Here is a 13,219-nt window from a genome sequence, read left to right on the forward strand (position 1 = left end):
AATACCTCAAAAATTCACGGCTGATGGAACGCATACGTGCATATGTGCATTTGATGATTAAAATATTACGCAACAGCCATGGAACGATTCGCAGAAAAAAAGAAGCGTATGTCGGTTGTTTCATTCGATAGTTAAACAATTCGAAATTCTGCAATCTCGATTTAACCGTAGAAAAAAAAAAAGAACGCTTCTTCAAATTTCGTGACACTGATTGGCAATGCTGAACTGCTCGCGCGTCACTCTAATATTTTATCATGCCCACGCAGCCTTTCGATAATTTTGATGCTTTTATAAAATTCTAGCGACTGAGGGCATTCGTATTCATTTGCCATAAAATCGTGATTTCATTGTTGCATCGCACAAATTTAACGATCGAATGAAAATTCCTAATTCTTCTCGTTTCTTAATATATTTTAACGTGACGACAGTTGCAATCAAAACCACAGTTTTTTTTTGGAAAAAAAAACGATTCTTATGGGTACGTCTTCGGTTATTGGAACGTCGCGTAACAACCGCATAGCAATTCGCAGAATAAAAGCAATATGAAGTGCATAGGTATGTTTCATAACTTTCTGAGGGTGATCAGGGCATCGCTCAAACTCGCATCCAGATCCGATCAAACTGCCATGCGAAGCAAATCTCTCCTCGTCCACTAATCAAACTAACAGTGTTCAATTTTCTTCGCGAGACATATAGACAGTCGTACGTCATGACAATAACAATCATAATCGAACGATTAATCTTTTAAAAACATGTTTTTAATGATCGAAACATTGCGCAAAAACCGCGAAACGCACTATTTATAGAAGAAAATGTAACGCGAAGTGGATAGCTCTTGCTAAACGCTATCAAATCATAACATTAGCGAAACCGAAAACACTGAAATAATAAAAACAAAAATTGTTTTTAAGGGATGTATACGAATATACTTATAAAAGCTATTATAATTTTATAAAAGACCCAGCTATGACGGCTACAATATTGCATAACAACGAAACTATTCACAGAAGAAGAACAAGAACCGTGAAACAGATACATTTCTTAACCTCAAGCATTAAAACATCCATTACGACATCGCTTAAATTCAAAAATGCATCGTTCATCAAGCACCTTGAACAAATATTTGCAATTAAAACATCGCGAAAACGAATTAATGGGATCTAAACATCCTCAAGCAGATACATTCTCCAAACTGTACAAGAATCCATAACAAGTCTACAATACAGCAAACCATTCCCACTAATAAAACACAAATGTCCAATTCCCTTAAAAAAAAAAAAACCTCCTACCTTCAAACCAAACGTACAAAACTTGCTATCATCGTCAAAATTCCATACACAAGCTAACGTGCCCATTGACGCTTCATTTCGCGTGAAAATGATAAAAAACCAATGACGACGAAGAGACAAGTATGCATCGAGATGGGACAGAAGTTCGAGGGACCACGACAGGGTTAAAACACAGATCGTTCCACGCCTGCGAGGGTGAAATGCACACCTCGACGAAAAAAAAATGATCGTTTATATAAACGCACATACATACACATAAATACCTACGTGTAGTTTCGAGACGTAGACGGGAGGATCGGGCAGAGATAAATCACTGGGAACGAGTCGAGGTGGTGGTGGTGGGAAAAGCAACGCGCGGAACATAGGTAATGCGGGTGGTAAAAGTAGTTCTCTCACCTCCTGCGTCTCAACCGCCTCTTTAACGTGTTCAGCGATCTCAGCCGCCTTCAGGCCGGTCTCGATGGGCGCGACCTGCGAGTGCCGTCGCGTCTGGGCCTCGGTGTTCAGCTCCTGGTAGCAGGATTCCCCGGAGCCGCGTCTGCTTCCGGCGATGCACATGGCGCGACGGAACAGTCCCGCGACGACCGCGCACAGGCCGCACTGCATGCCCGTCGCGCTGCTACGGCTCGACAGCGAACCCCCATTCGTCCGTCGACGGGTCCGAGTCCCGCGGGAGCCACCCTCGCGCGATTGGGACGCCAGCTTTTCTGCCTTCTTCGCTCCTTTCCCGCCTCGATGTTTCACCCCTGCCGCGTCAATTTTTCTATCCTTTCGCGTCACTTTGCCGCGGACTACTTTATTCCACGTGTTGCCCACCGTTACGGGCCTTACGTCTCGACTGATTTCACGGTTTCTCTGCTTGCTACTTGCTTTTGGGTTCTTTTTTTTTTTACGTTACGGAGCTCGTATCGCGTGTTGCTCTTGGTGGTGGTTTTAAATCGGGTTCCAGCTTTTTGGTATTTTTTACGGTTAGTCTTGTTTTTCTTGTCTTTCCTTGATATATTACGATTACAGTTGGAGATTAAATAATTGGGATCGCTTCTCTTGTTGCGATCAGCTTTGAAGCATGAACCGTGAGACTTGTTCTCTGCGCTCCCTCTCGGTTTTAGCTTAACCGTATTCACGCTCGTCTTCTCGAAATTCGAATTTTTTAACTCCTCCCGTTCTGTTCGCCCCGTTTTACTTTAATTAAACTTCCCTCCCACCAGCGATTGTATATAACCACTCTTCAAAAATTCTACTGGCTCCAGTTTGCCCTACGATTCCTCGTAAACTCGACTGCTCCACCACTCCCTCGCATTCAGTTTCTTTTTATCGGTTCAGTCCCTATTACGTGCCTTTTTTTCTTCTGTTTTTTTAATTTTCCAGCTCGCACAGAGCCTGAATTCAGCTACATCCACCACACCTCTGTGCACCCCTCTCTATCCGCTCAATCGTGTCTTCTCATCCCCTATCCACGTTCTTTTCTCCTTTCCCTCTTCTTCTATCCTCCACCATCACCCGTATCCCGTAACGAACCCCGTCCTTCTATCTTCCGCCGCCTCGAACCACCCCCTCCGATCTTCACTTCACACCACCGTCAACTTCCGATTTGGCCGTCGCGGCACCGTTCTCCCTCGACCGCCTTCCGATCACCGCGTTCCAGCAGCCTCCTGGTCCAGGGTGTATCTCTCGACACGGTTCCACGATTATCTCTCGCGCTCGAACGTCTCATCCCAGACACCGCGCTGTCTCATCACGGCCTCGAGATCCTCGGCTGCTCGCGTGATCTCGCGCGTTCGATCGATCGCAGGCTGCGCCGCGTTCACGCGAGGGTCCGTTCCGAGGACGATCCGTCGGTACCGCATATCACCTGCACCACCAAGGGAAGAGTACGTCGGAAACGGAGTCTCCACGGATCTTTCGAGCTCGAGGGAGGAGCCTCCAACCCTCTTGCTCACTCTCTCTCTCTCTCTCTCTCTTTCTCTCTGTTTCTCTCTGTTTCTCTGCAAGGGTACTATCGATTGCCGCGAAGTTACGAGTACGATAGAATCTAACGACGACACACCGCGGTCCCAGGACCGAGTAACTGTGGACGGTGCAGGAGGAGAAGGAACACTGAGCCGACGATCGACGGGGTACGTAGAGGGGCCGGCGCACCAGTTGGCACACACGCGGTTACTGTAACGAGATGGTTGATCGAGGAATGGCACGATTTTATTGACGGTCCTTTAGACGCGGGATGTGTGTATACGTGGCGCGATTACTCGCTGTGTTTCACTTGATTCGGAGAAGTGTAATTGGCGTTAGTGTCGAGTCGCTTCGAGGGCCCGTTTCGAGCGGGAAAATGGGGATGCCAGCGTGGTGTTTCAACACTGTGAATCATTTCGCGAGCGATTTTTCTCAAGACTTTTCTTTTTCTAAGAGTTGCTCGTCGTTCAAATTGAAGTGTGTTCCCTTTTCAAGCTTCCTTCGATCTTCAGGAAATAACGATTTAAATGGCCTCTCATAAAGCTACGATAAAACAATACACGATGGTTGTTCGGTACAGTGCGATGATTCTGTCGATGACCATCGCAGGAAGAATTTCAACCCTCTATAATCAGATTTCTTTACTCACGCAGGAGGAAAGCGTTACGATCGCGGTGTTTTGCATCGAGTAAAGAATAACAGGACTCAATGACTGCCGTAATACCCAGTACGAGAGCGGAATGAGGCAGTGTTAAGCAGAAAAGGTGGGACGTACAGAGTACAGCTAAGTAGACGCGTAACTTTTTAAGTTACACGCCGTTAGAAAAGGTTAATTTCGATTCCGAAGGGCGCGCTACGAGCGACGTGTGTCGGTGTGTCACGTGGGGACGGAGGTTTAGAATTTTAAATACGTCCCGTGCCGCCAGTGGTCTAACGACAGTTGGCAGAAGTGAAACTTCCATTGCCAAACGCATTCTGGGATTCTTTCCCAATTAAAACACTCCGACCCCGTCCTCCTCGTCCAAATTTAACCTACGACAAAACCTTAATTATCTCAACTCAACGTGACACGATAAGATATCGTTCTGCTGAATTTCTCTACCACTTAAGTATTCATCGTTCGGATAATCAAAGTCCCATCACGCGCTAGAGGAGTCTCATTTTCAATACACAGAATACACGAGCTCGTGGACTGTTTAAGAACGCGCGTATTACTCCTACGTGCTTTAAATCGTGCAAACAGCAAAAGAGTAATCTGCTATTATTTTAAATGGAGCAAGCTTCCTGTGTTCATTTGCAATTTGATATTATTACATTCCGCAGCGATACCAGGCTGCTCTGCCGCGTTCTTAGACCAACAAAAATGTTATTATTGTTACCACTCGCTACTGTTCCCAACGCGAAAACTACACTTTTGATAATTAATTTCACGAAGCATTTTCACTTGATTAAGATTGTCTTTCTTCCATCGTTGGAGTCCGTTCCATTGAAATGTTTACCTTTACCAAAGCACGGAACGAGTTAAGGCACTGCGAACCCTTTGTACTTTAATACACTGGTGAATTGCGCGTTGAAAGAAAAAATAAGAAAATTCTTACGCGCTAAATTAAATTGCGCATCTTGTACGCGAAAAATGTGGAAAAATATGTAAAATCTTGTTACGTGGGATCGCGTTTGCATTACGTAGTCGGTGTAAAGCAGTCGAATGAAAATCGTGATAGTCCTGTTACGCTGCACTCGTCTAGATTACGTGTTTAACCCAAGAAAAGTCGCGGCGCCGCGGAAATCGCTTGCGTAGCAGCCATTTTAATTACGTATGATGTATTCGGAAAAATCGAAGAAGCGTCGAGGTCGTTGTTACGAGACGTTCCTTTATATTACAGCGAAACTCCACTTATTGGAATGAAACTTCACTCGATTCCCAATTTATTGAATTTTCGCTCAACTACCGTCGCGCGTCGTTCCAATTATATGAACTCTAGCGATCTCCCTTGCTCTACAATTACTACGTTTCCCACAGTCTTTCGACAATCTGAATTTTCTATACGATCGAACCTAATTACCCAAATGCGAGCGCTCTAATAATTCGAACAAAAAATCTCGTTGCACCAACAATTCAATTATCGAAACAGTTTCACCCCAACAGAGATTCGTACGTGAATCCACTCTCCAAAGTATATTTAACGTAAAACAAATAAGAAATCGTAATTGCATCTGATTCTTTAAACGAACACACTCGAACCCAGTTGGCCACGAACGTGACTTTCCGTTATCTCTAGGCAAACATTAAGAGTTTTCTTCTCGAAAGGGAAGAGATAGGTTCACCTAGATCGACTTCACTCGCGCGGCAAAAGCGAAGCGGAAAAATGACGAGGAATGAAAAACTGGATTTCGTTCGAATCGAGGGAGACTGGTCTGCTCGCGACTCAATCGAGACGGGAGGAATTTCGAAAAGGTGTCGCGAGCGTAACGCGCGCACGTGCTTCGCACGGCGAGGAGCCTCGAGATCTCGATCGCGAGCCTCCCATGGAACGCGCGTTGTCGATCTCCGCGTCTCTTCGTGCTCGTTAATGGCAGCTACTGTGTGTGTGCGCGTGTCTGATACATCAGGTAAACAAGAAGACGTATCCGCCCCCCGCTCGTTGTCGATAACGTATATACCGTAGTACGCGGTAGAAGAATCTCTTTCCCTTTCCCACTTCCTCTCCCGGTACGCCAGGGAAGAGAAATAAAAATGGGCAAGAACAAAGGCCGTTCTCTTTGTTCCCTTCGACCTCGATTTTCCAGCGAGACTTTTTCAGCTTACGGAGCAGCAATTATAACCGTGTGGCGAGAGTGCGCTCTCAAAGAGTGTACGCGACGAGAGAAACGAGAGAGGGAGAGAGAGAGAGAGGAGGGAAAAAAGAAGGAGGGCCCACGGTTTGTGTGCACTCTGGTTTCCTATCGTTCAAACGTCTTCTCGGTATTATACGATTAAATGCTGCGACGAGACGGGAGTAAGCCAGTATCGTTCTGTACGTAACCTTTTACAAAAGCTTACTGGTGGACATTTCGTGCATCGTATACCTTTGCATCGACGAGCATCCTCCATCGTCCGTGGAAATTAATTGGCAACGTACCACAACAACTTATGCTTGATCGATCGAAATAGCGTTCATTGATGCGGACGTTGGAAACGAAAATCGAACAAGCACAATTGTCACCAGTCTTAAATACACTGTGCGAACGTGTGTCTCTGTGTGTGTCACTCCTAAATCATCTCTTGAAAGGGAAGGGGAGAAACGATGATAGTAGCTCCTCTTCCGACAGCTATAACCCGATATCCGTCTTCGTATACACAACCTCCGAGCGTATCATTGTAAATAGCGAGAAACACGGGAAACTGTGTCTATCCGAGGTCGCGTGAAAAGAGTCGCCAGATGAGAAAAACAGAGATATAAAGAGAGAGAGAGAGAGAGAAAGAGAATGAACAACATACGTATCCTTTCGATGCGATATGTACCTTTAGCATAGAACAGGGCCTGGCTGTCGTCGCGGCGGAGTTTCTAACTAGTGCGCGAGAGAAGAACGACGGGGTAACGCCCGCGCACAGATATCGTGGCTGCTGCCTGCATCCGCACCGGGACGAGCCTAGGAGAGCTCCGTAACCGCGTGTTACGGGCTGGCCCCCGGGCCCCGAGGCCCGGTGCCGACGACGACTCGAGCACGAGGGCGCCTTTCTTAATCGCTCCTCCGTCGTACACGTTTCCGTACGAGGCAAGTGTGGCGGTAAAAAAAAAAGTGAGAAAGAGAGAGGCAGAGAGAGAAGCGAGGTAGACGGGTATTCCTCCAACGGACAAGAAAAAAAAGAGAGAAGAATCCGTGTATGTGTGGCCGGAAGCGCACTGCCGCCTATCACCGACTATGCACGCCGGCCGGCCGCTGTGCACGCACTGAGCCACTGGCTTCGAGCGACGTACGCTCGGCCGTCGTTCGAGCTCGGCCGCGCTCGGCTACGGTCGACCGTCTACGTCGCGGCTCGGCCCCCTCCGTCGTCTGGCCACGCTTCCCGGTCAGGCAGCCCGAGCATCTCTCTCAATACGCGACGAGCATTCGTCGCGAGTGGCTGTTTCGTGGACGGACATGATCGCTCGCTCGCTCCCTCGTCGTTGCTGGCATACGTTTCCCTCTTTGAATGCGAGGAAGAGAGAGAGGGAGAGAAAGGGAGGGAAGTTGCTCGTACGCGATGAGAGAAGATCAATAACGGATCCCTCCCTTTTTTCGTCGCGCGTACGCGCCGGCTACGGCGATGTAGCCGCGACTATAGGTGTATTCGTATGTTTATACACGCGCGTCTAGGGTGTCCTCCTGCGCCACCCTCGCGGACCCTCGCGAACCTTGCGGAGGAGGATTTCGCGGTTGTAAGACGCCGCGCTAAGGATGGCCCACCGTTTATTGATCCTTTAGAGATTTCACTTGGGACACGGGCAGCCTGAAGGTGTGCTGCTGGGCCCGTCTGGGTTACTGTTTCGATCGCGCCACGGATGTTGCCCCTCCGTTTATGGTCAAACGGGGGTGTGCAAGGCTCGAGTCTGCCGCGATAAATTGGACGGTTGATTGCTGGAGATAGGTAAAGCGTTTTGGAATTGCAGATTCGCTGATCGGACAGATTTTACCAACGGTGCACAGAAGAGGCTCGTGCGGGTTTACGATTGGTTAATTTGTAAGCGATGCTCGATGCCTTCAAAGTTCCAGGGTGCCAATAACGAGCGCGTAACCTCGGTTTACATCGTTGATCGTATCACGAGCAAAGCTGTGGCAATGCGCCATTTAAGCGGTTTTTTAAGCTGCTTCCGCAAACTGTTGCTCGTATATTTATGATTAACTTCGATTAATTACGACGTGTGTTAGTTAAAATTTTGCTTCTTTTATAAATTCTAGTATATAGCAAATTCTTGGATTTTCAGTGCTTGCGCGTATAGATAAACTTCGTATTTGTTTTAAATAAAACACAACTGGGCTGAAATAACCTGGAAGCTCCGCAGTGATGTTAATTTTAAGAACATACAGTAGGCATGCCGCGTACGTTGGATTATATCAACGACACAGTTCTGTTACTCTAAAATACCGTTCGATTCAACGGAATTAATATTCAAACAGAATCGCACGCGAGATCTGTCCGTGCCGTTACGATAAGCATTAAGCAAATTGCACCGCGTTAGATCGTAAAGCAGACGAAAGGGCGTCCCAAAATCCGTTTCGACGAATCGCCACGGTGAAAGAGCTCGAAAAGCAACGTTTAATACGGCAATTACCACGGGAACTGCGATACGATGCCTTTACCCCGGATAAACAAGCACGCAAATACCACTGTTTTTCGTTTATCACGCGGCTAGATTTATTTTACAACGAAACGAAGACGGAATAAAGGTGGGAAAAAATTCGACAGAGATTTATGCGTAATATTTATAAAGTATCCTGACGACTGACCGTTGAATTTATAGCGACGCGCCCGTCTATCTCTGCATTTTATTCCGATACCAGAAACGGCCAGATGAAAAATCGATAAACGTTTCCGGCTCTACATATGTGATTCGCCAGATAACGTATTCGCATTATCGAAAACGCGGATGCACTCTCGTCCCTGTTCGACGGAGCAACGTACACTCGTACACGCGACCGAGTGTTTTATTCGAGAGAAAAAATCGGTGGAAACGTGTCGAAGGCGCGTACACGGGTACACGATGTTAATCCATGAACGATTTTGGTTTTTATTTTTTTTTTTTTTTTTACCTCCCTCGCGAATATTAACGATAGAACCTGCCGGCTTGCTGATTAACGTGTACTTTTAAAAAATTTTTGTATTTGCGAATTGCGAAACGTGAAAATATTTACCTTTGATATCAAATACCGTCGTTAATTTACAGATTTGCGAGCAGCAGATATTTTCCAGTATATTTTTAATGGAATTTTATATCAAATTGATCTCCAGCGATCGTAATATTTTTTTATTTAATATCTTTTACTTTGAATACTCCCTTTGAATATATATATCTGTTAATATCTACTTTATGGTTACTTTTGTATAAATTCACTAATAATCCTTTACTCTAAATCGAAATGCAACTATGATACGCTACAAAATTCAACGAACAATATCTCTACGAAACAGTTTAACTCTCGACAAGCTATTCATATCACAAAAATAACTACGTTAAAAACTTCTAAAATGTAGAATCAAGCGATAATAATTGCTACAGCCATTACGCCTAAAAATTAGAACGCCGTCGTCGAGTCCGCTGATTCCACCCCTAACGGCAGCATTCAAGGTGCCGACAGTTCTTATTTTCTCGCTCGCAAGGGGTATCTGATGAGTTCTCATAATCGTGACCCTGAAAACGCACGCAGAAGAGAGTGCACAGGGAGCCAAGGTGAGATTCCCGCTGGGGCAATCGCGGATAGAGAAAATAACGCGTGTTCCCCAACGAACCCTCTCCACCAGCGCGCCTCGACAATCCCGAAGGGAGTGAATCGGGCTGCATTATCGCGGGATTGCCCTTGCCTCTATAAAAAGACTTGACCCGTATTCTGTTTTACGTTAAACCCTGGACAGCGTCGTGAAGATCTCGTCTCTCGTTTCTTCTCCTTCTTTTATATTCCCCAACACCCGCGAACTTCCCTTTTGCGGCTCGTTCCGCGAGACACTCCACCGCGACGAGGAATGGTCGTCGACGGTCGCCTGAATAGCTAGTTTGTAGCGAACGCTGGAGAGCACTGGCTGATCGATCGACGAGCCGAGTTTAGGTAATAACCAGCCCTCGCTGTGGACCAGCCGTGCTTAAATAAGATCCCCAGAGTTCTGACGATTGTCTCGATTGTTTTCCAGGGGTGGATCGATATTTAATATTTAAGCTCCATGGCAATTTTAAGAAACGGATCATTCTTTTTTCATATTGTCGATAGCACGTGCTGGTGTCTTTAGTTTCTTTTAATTTTGTAGGAGAAAATTTGCTCTCCTAAATGGATGTAATTAAATACGAAAGTTTTACGGCTATTGTACTCCACGGTGTGGACAGTGCGTATGATTTGACATCATACAGCGGGAAAGTTGAGTCAAGCCGAACAGCGGAAAGTTTGTGTAAAACGGGACGAATTGAGCCGGTGTAGAATAACTTTTGAAACAACAGAGCACGATATAGCGACGTTTTACGCAACGACTGCGAGAACTTTTAAGCAGAACGCACGTTTGCATTTAGGAATTGATCTAAGCCGTTCCAAAGATAGAGTCAATGCAAACGGGCACAAGTACACGTCTATTACCGTAATAAAAATATACGCACGCGCTATACTCCTTTGCCTCTGTCAAGGTGCTCGAAACGTACAACCCACCGATTAACATAAGCAGCGTATGCAATCCAACGGCTATTCTTAACCTGCGGTTTGATGTCCGCGAACAATTTTCGCTCCCTTTGAAATTTAAATTCTGGTGTAACGCTTCTACTATTGCGATTTATTACCGCGATTTCGAACAGCTGAATGAATTCTTATACTTTGCATTACCGATTCACAATTTAAGGCTAAGATCGCATGCGTTACGCGAGCGAGCTTCGTCGAGTAAGAGTTCAAATAAATGTTAATATTCAAGGAAGCGTATGTAAAAAAGGTTTACAAGAATTTCGGAGACACGCGGTATTGATCAATTCCCAAACTGATTAACAACATTACACGGTATCCGTGACTTTTAGAGGAAATTAATTTCCATGTCCCAGTTAAACTTTCCAAGGTAGTATAATCTTCCCACGCATATCGGTTTGCAATTTATTGCAAATTTAGTTTAATCCAACTTCGTAAGCGTTTTACACTCACTTTGTGACATTTAATGGAGCTATAGATGTATCATTTCCCTGCAATCTATCATACCCTCTACATATCTTCTGTATTTCATTTCAGAACTTCACGATTGCGCAAATATTCCAGCTATCCGTATTCTAATAACTAATAACTAATCTCTAATAACTAATTTCCATCTTCACCCTAAAATTCACTCTTACACGTGATCATAACGTAGACGACAACTAAAATAACTACGGAAGTTGGGCCTTTTTTATACGACAAAATTACGAGTAGACAATTCTCGTGATCAGCAGAACAATCGGTCCATGAAAAAGAGGAGAATGGGAGATCAGAACGAGACAAACGGGACAGATAACTGAGAACCTCTGTCGGTTTGGGAGGTGGGCTCGAACGGGGCGACTGGTTGTCGGTCGTTGACCTCGCAACTGCAACCACCCCATCTCAGCCTCCCACTTCTAGGCGCTATGAAACTATTCTATCTGTCTCTTCCCCCCGTATCTATCGTTCTTCCTGTCTGGTTACTCATTACGACTCTTCCCGTTTCTTCTACGGGCCCTTGCTCTCCGTTCTCCAGCCTCCATTCTTCTCCTCTCTTCTCCTTTCCACCTCTGCAGTTACCCTTCGGACAGCGCCGAATTAATTTCTTTGCGCGCGAGAAGAATCCACGACGGAGGGGTGGTTGTCGCATGGAAACGGGGAATGGCACTGTTCTTGTCACGAATGCAGATGGTATTCTTAAGTGATTGCTCTTTCAGAGAAAACGGTCGTTCTTGCTGCCGTTTATTGTTAAGCGTAAATACGATTTTGTATTGTGGAGATATATATATATATATACATTTTCTTTTCTAACGAATTTAAAACGATAACATTTCGTTCAATATTTAAACGTCGAATGTAAGCAAACAAAATACGCAGTATTGCCTGTAATATTTGATTTTCAATCAAAAATATTAAACTCCACGTGCTGACGAAAGGGTGTGCGTCTCTTTTCCCGTGTTACGAATGTTTAACGCCTATATGGACCTACCAATGAGTAGAAACGAATTGATCGATGTTTTGCTCCAATAAATCCCTTTGTTCCAGCATATAAATGATTAATTTTATAACATTTTTTATATTCCCTTTTTTATAAGAGTACAAGTGTATTCATTTTTTAAAATATGAATTCGACTCCAGTGATGATGATAACAGATGGTTATACGTAAATTATTGCCAGTTCTAGTGTTAAATTCGATGTTGGTTCCATTTATGGCGTACAGTGTACGTCGTCTATCATGCTCAATCGATGGCGTAATGCACCGATATGTATAGAAAAACAGTTTTGGAAGAAACTTGTTGAAAATGATTGAGAATGTGCCAGTAGCAGAACGTGGTATCGCGTTCCAACATGACAACGGAATATACTCGGAATATTCTGCGAAAAGTATGAAGAATGGGCTGAACGTTTAACCATATTTGACATCCTGCGATAGTCTGGTCTAAGACGAGATTTAAGCCCTCTAAAAGAGTTGACACGTTTAAAAGCATCGAAACGAAATCTTCCTGAAAAGAACGATCAAGACGAATAAGAACGATTCACTGTTTCATCGCAAACAATTGTTGTAGCTATCAACATTAAAAAATTTAACAACGTGCATTATTATCGCACGGATCATCTTATCTGTCTGTCGTTCGTCTCTTGTTACAACGTCTGTAACGATAATTCAGGTAGAATGACGTGCAATTTGTTCCGCGAAGGATTGTATGACAGTCGAATTCCACGGTGGAACCCCCGGCAGGTACGGTTATTCCTCCCGGAGGAACGATCGCGCATAACGCGGAAACGGGCAGCCAATCCCCGTAATTTCACCGGCCATTCCAATTTTTGATTCAGCATCGAGAGAGATTTCGCAGCGCGAAATTAAAACCCGCGTCATCGACGTTGCCTGAAATTTCGGATCGTCCCTTAATAGAATGGCGGTGGCCGCGCGGCCGTCGTAATTCGTCGATGTTCGATTTCGCGACCCGGAAGCAGGGTAAAAGTATCCGGACGAATGTATTTCGAGCACACTCGTATAAATAGACAGGTATAAGGTCACGAAATGACGCGACATTTTTCAAATTGATTTACACGTTCATTCATGCCGCAATTTACGGATTCGAAAGCT

General features: G+C 45.1%; 1 protein-coding gene across 8 annotated transcripts in view; it reads right to left on the reverse strand.

The window, feature by feature from the left end:
- Positions 1-13,219, reverse strand: part of LOC143422515 (uncharacterized) — a 106,713-nt gene that overhangs the window by 72,507 nt on the left and 20,987 nt on the right. For 5 of the 8 annotated variants that reach the window (XR_013101732.1, XM_076893225.1, XM_076893224.1 and 2 more), the window contains exon 1: positions 1,686-2,119. The exons of 1 other annotated variant lie outside the window; for it this stretch is intronic. Coding sequence is in view for 5 of the 7 variants with exons in the window: in XM_076893225.1 (XP_076749340.1) it covers positions 1,686-1,895 (210 nt within the window). In the remaining 2 variants the exon portion in view is untranslated. Of the gene's footprint in view, positions 1-1,685; positions 2,121-13,219 lie in introns of those variants that run through there. 2 more of the 8 variants (XR_013101731.1, XM_076893222.1) reach the window with 2 other exon arrangements.

The sequence above is a fragment of the Xylocopa sonorina genome, chromosome 3, assembly GCF_050948175.1.
Source record: "Xylocopa sonorina isolate GNS202 chromosome 3, iyXylSono1_principal, whole genome shotgun sequence".
In the NCBI taxonomy this organism is placed as follows: domain Eukaryota; kingdom Metazoa; phylum Arthropoda; class Insecta; order Hymenoptera; family Apidae; genus Xylocopa; species Xylocopa sonorina.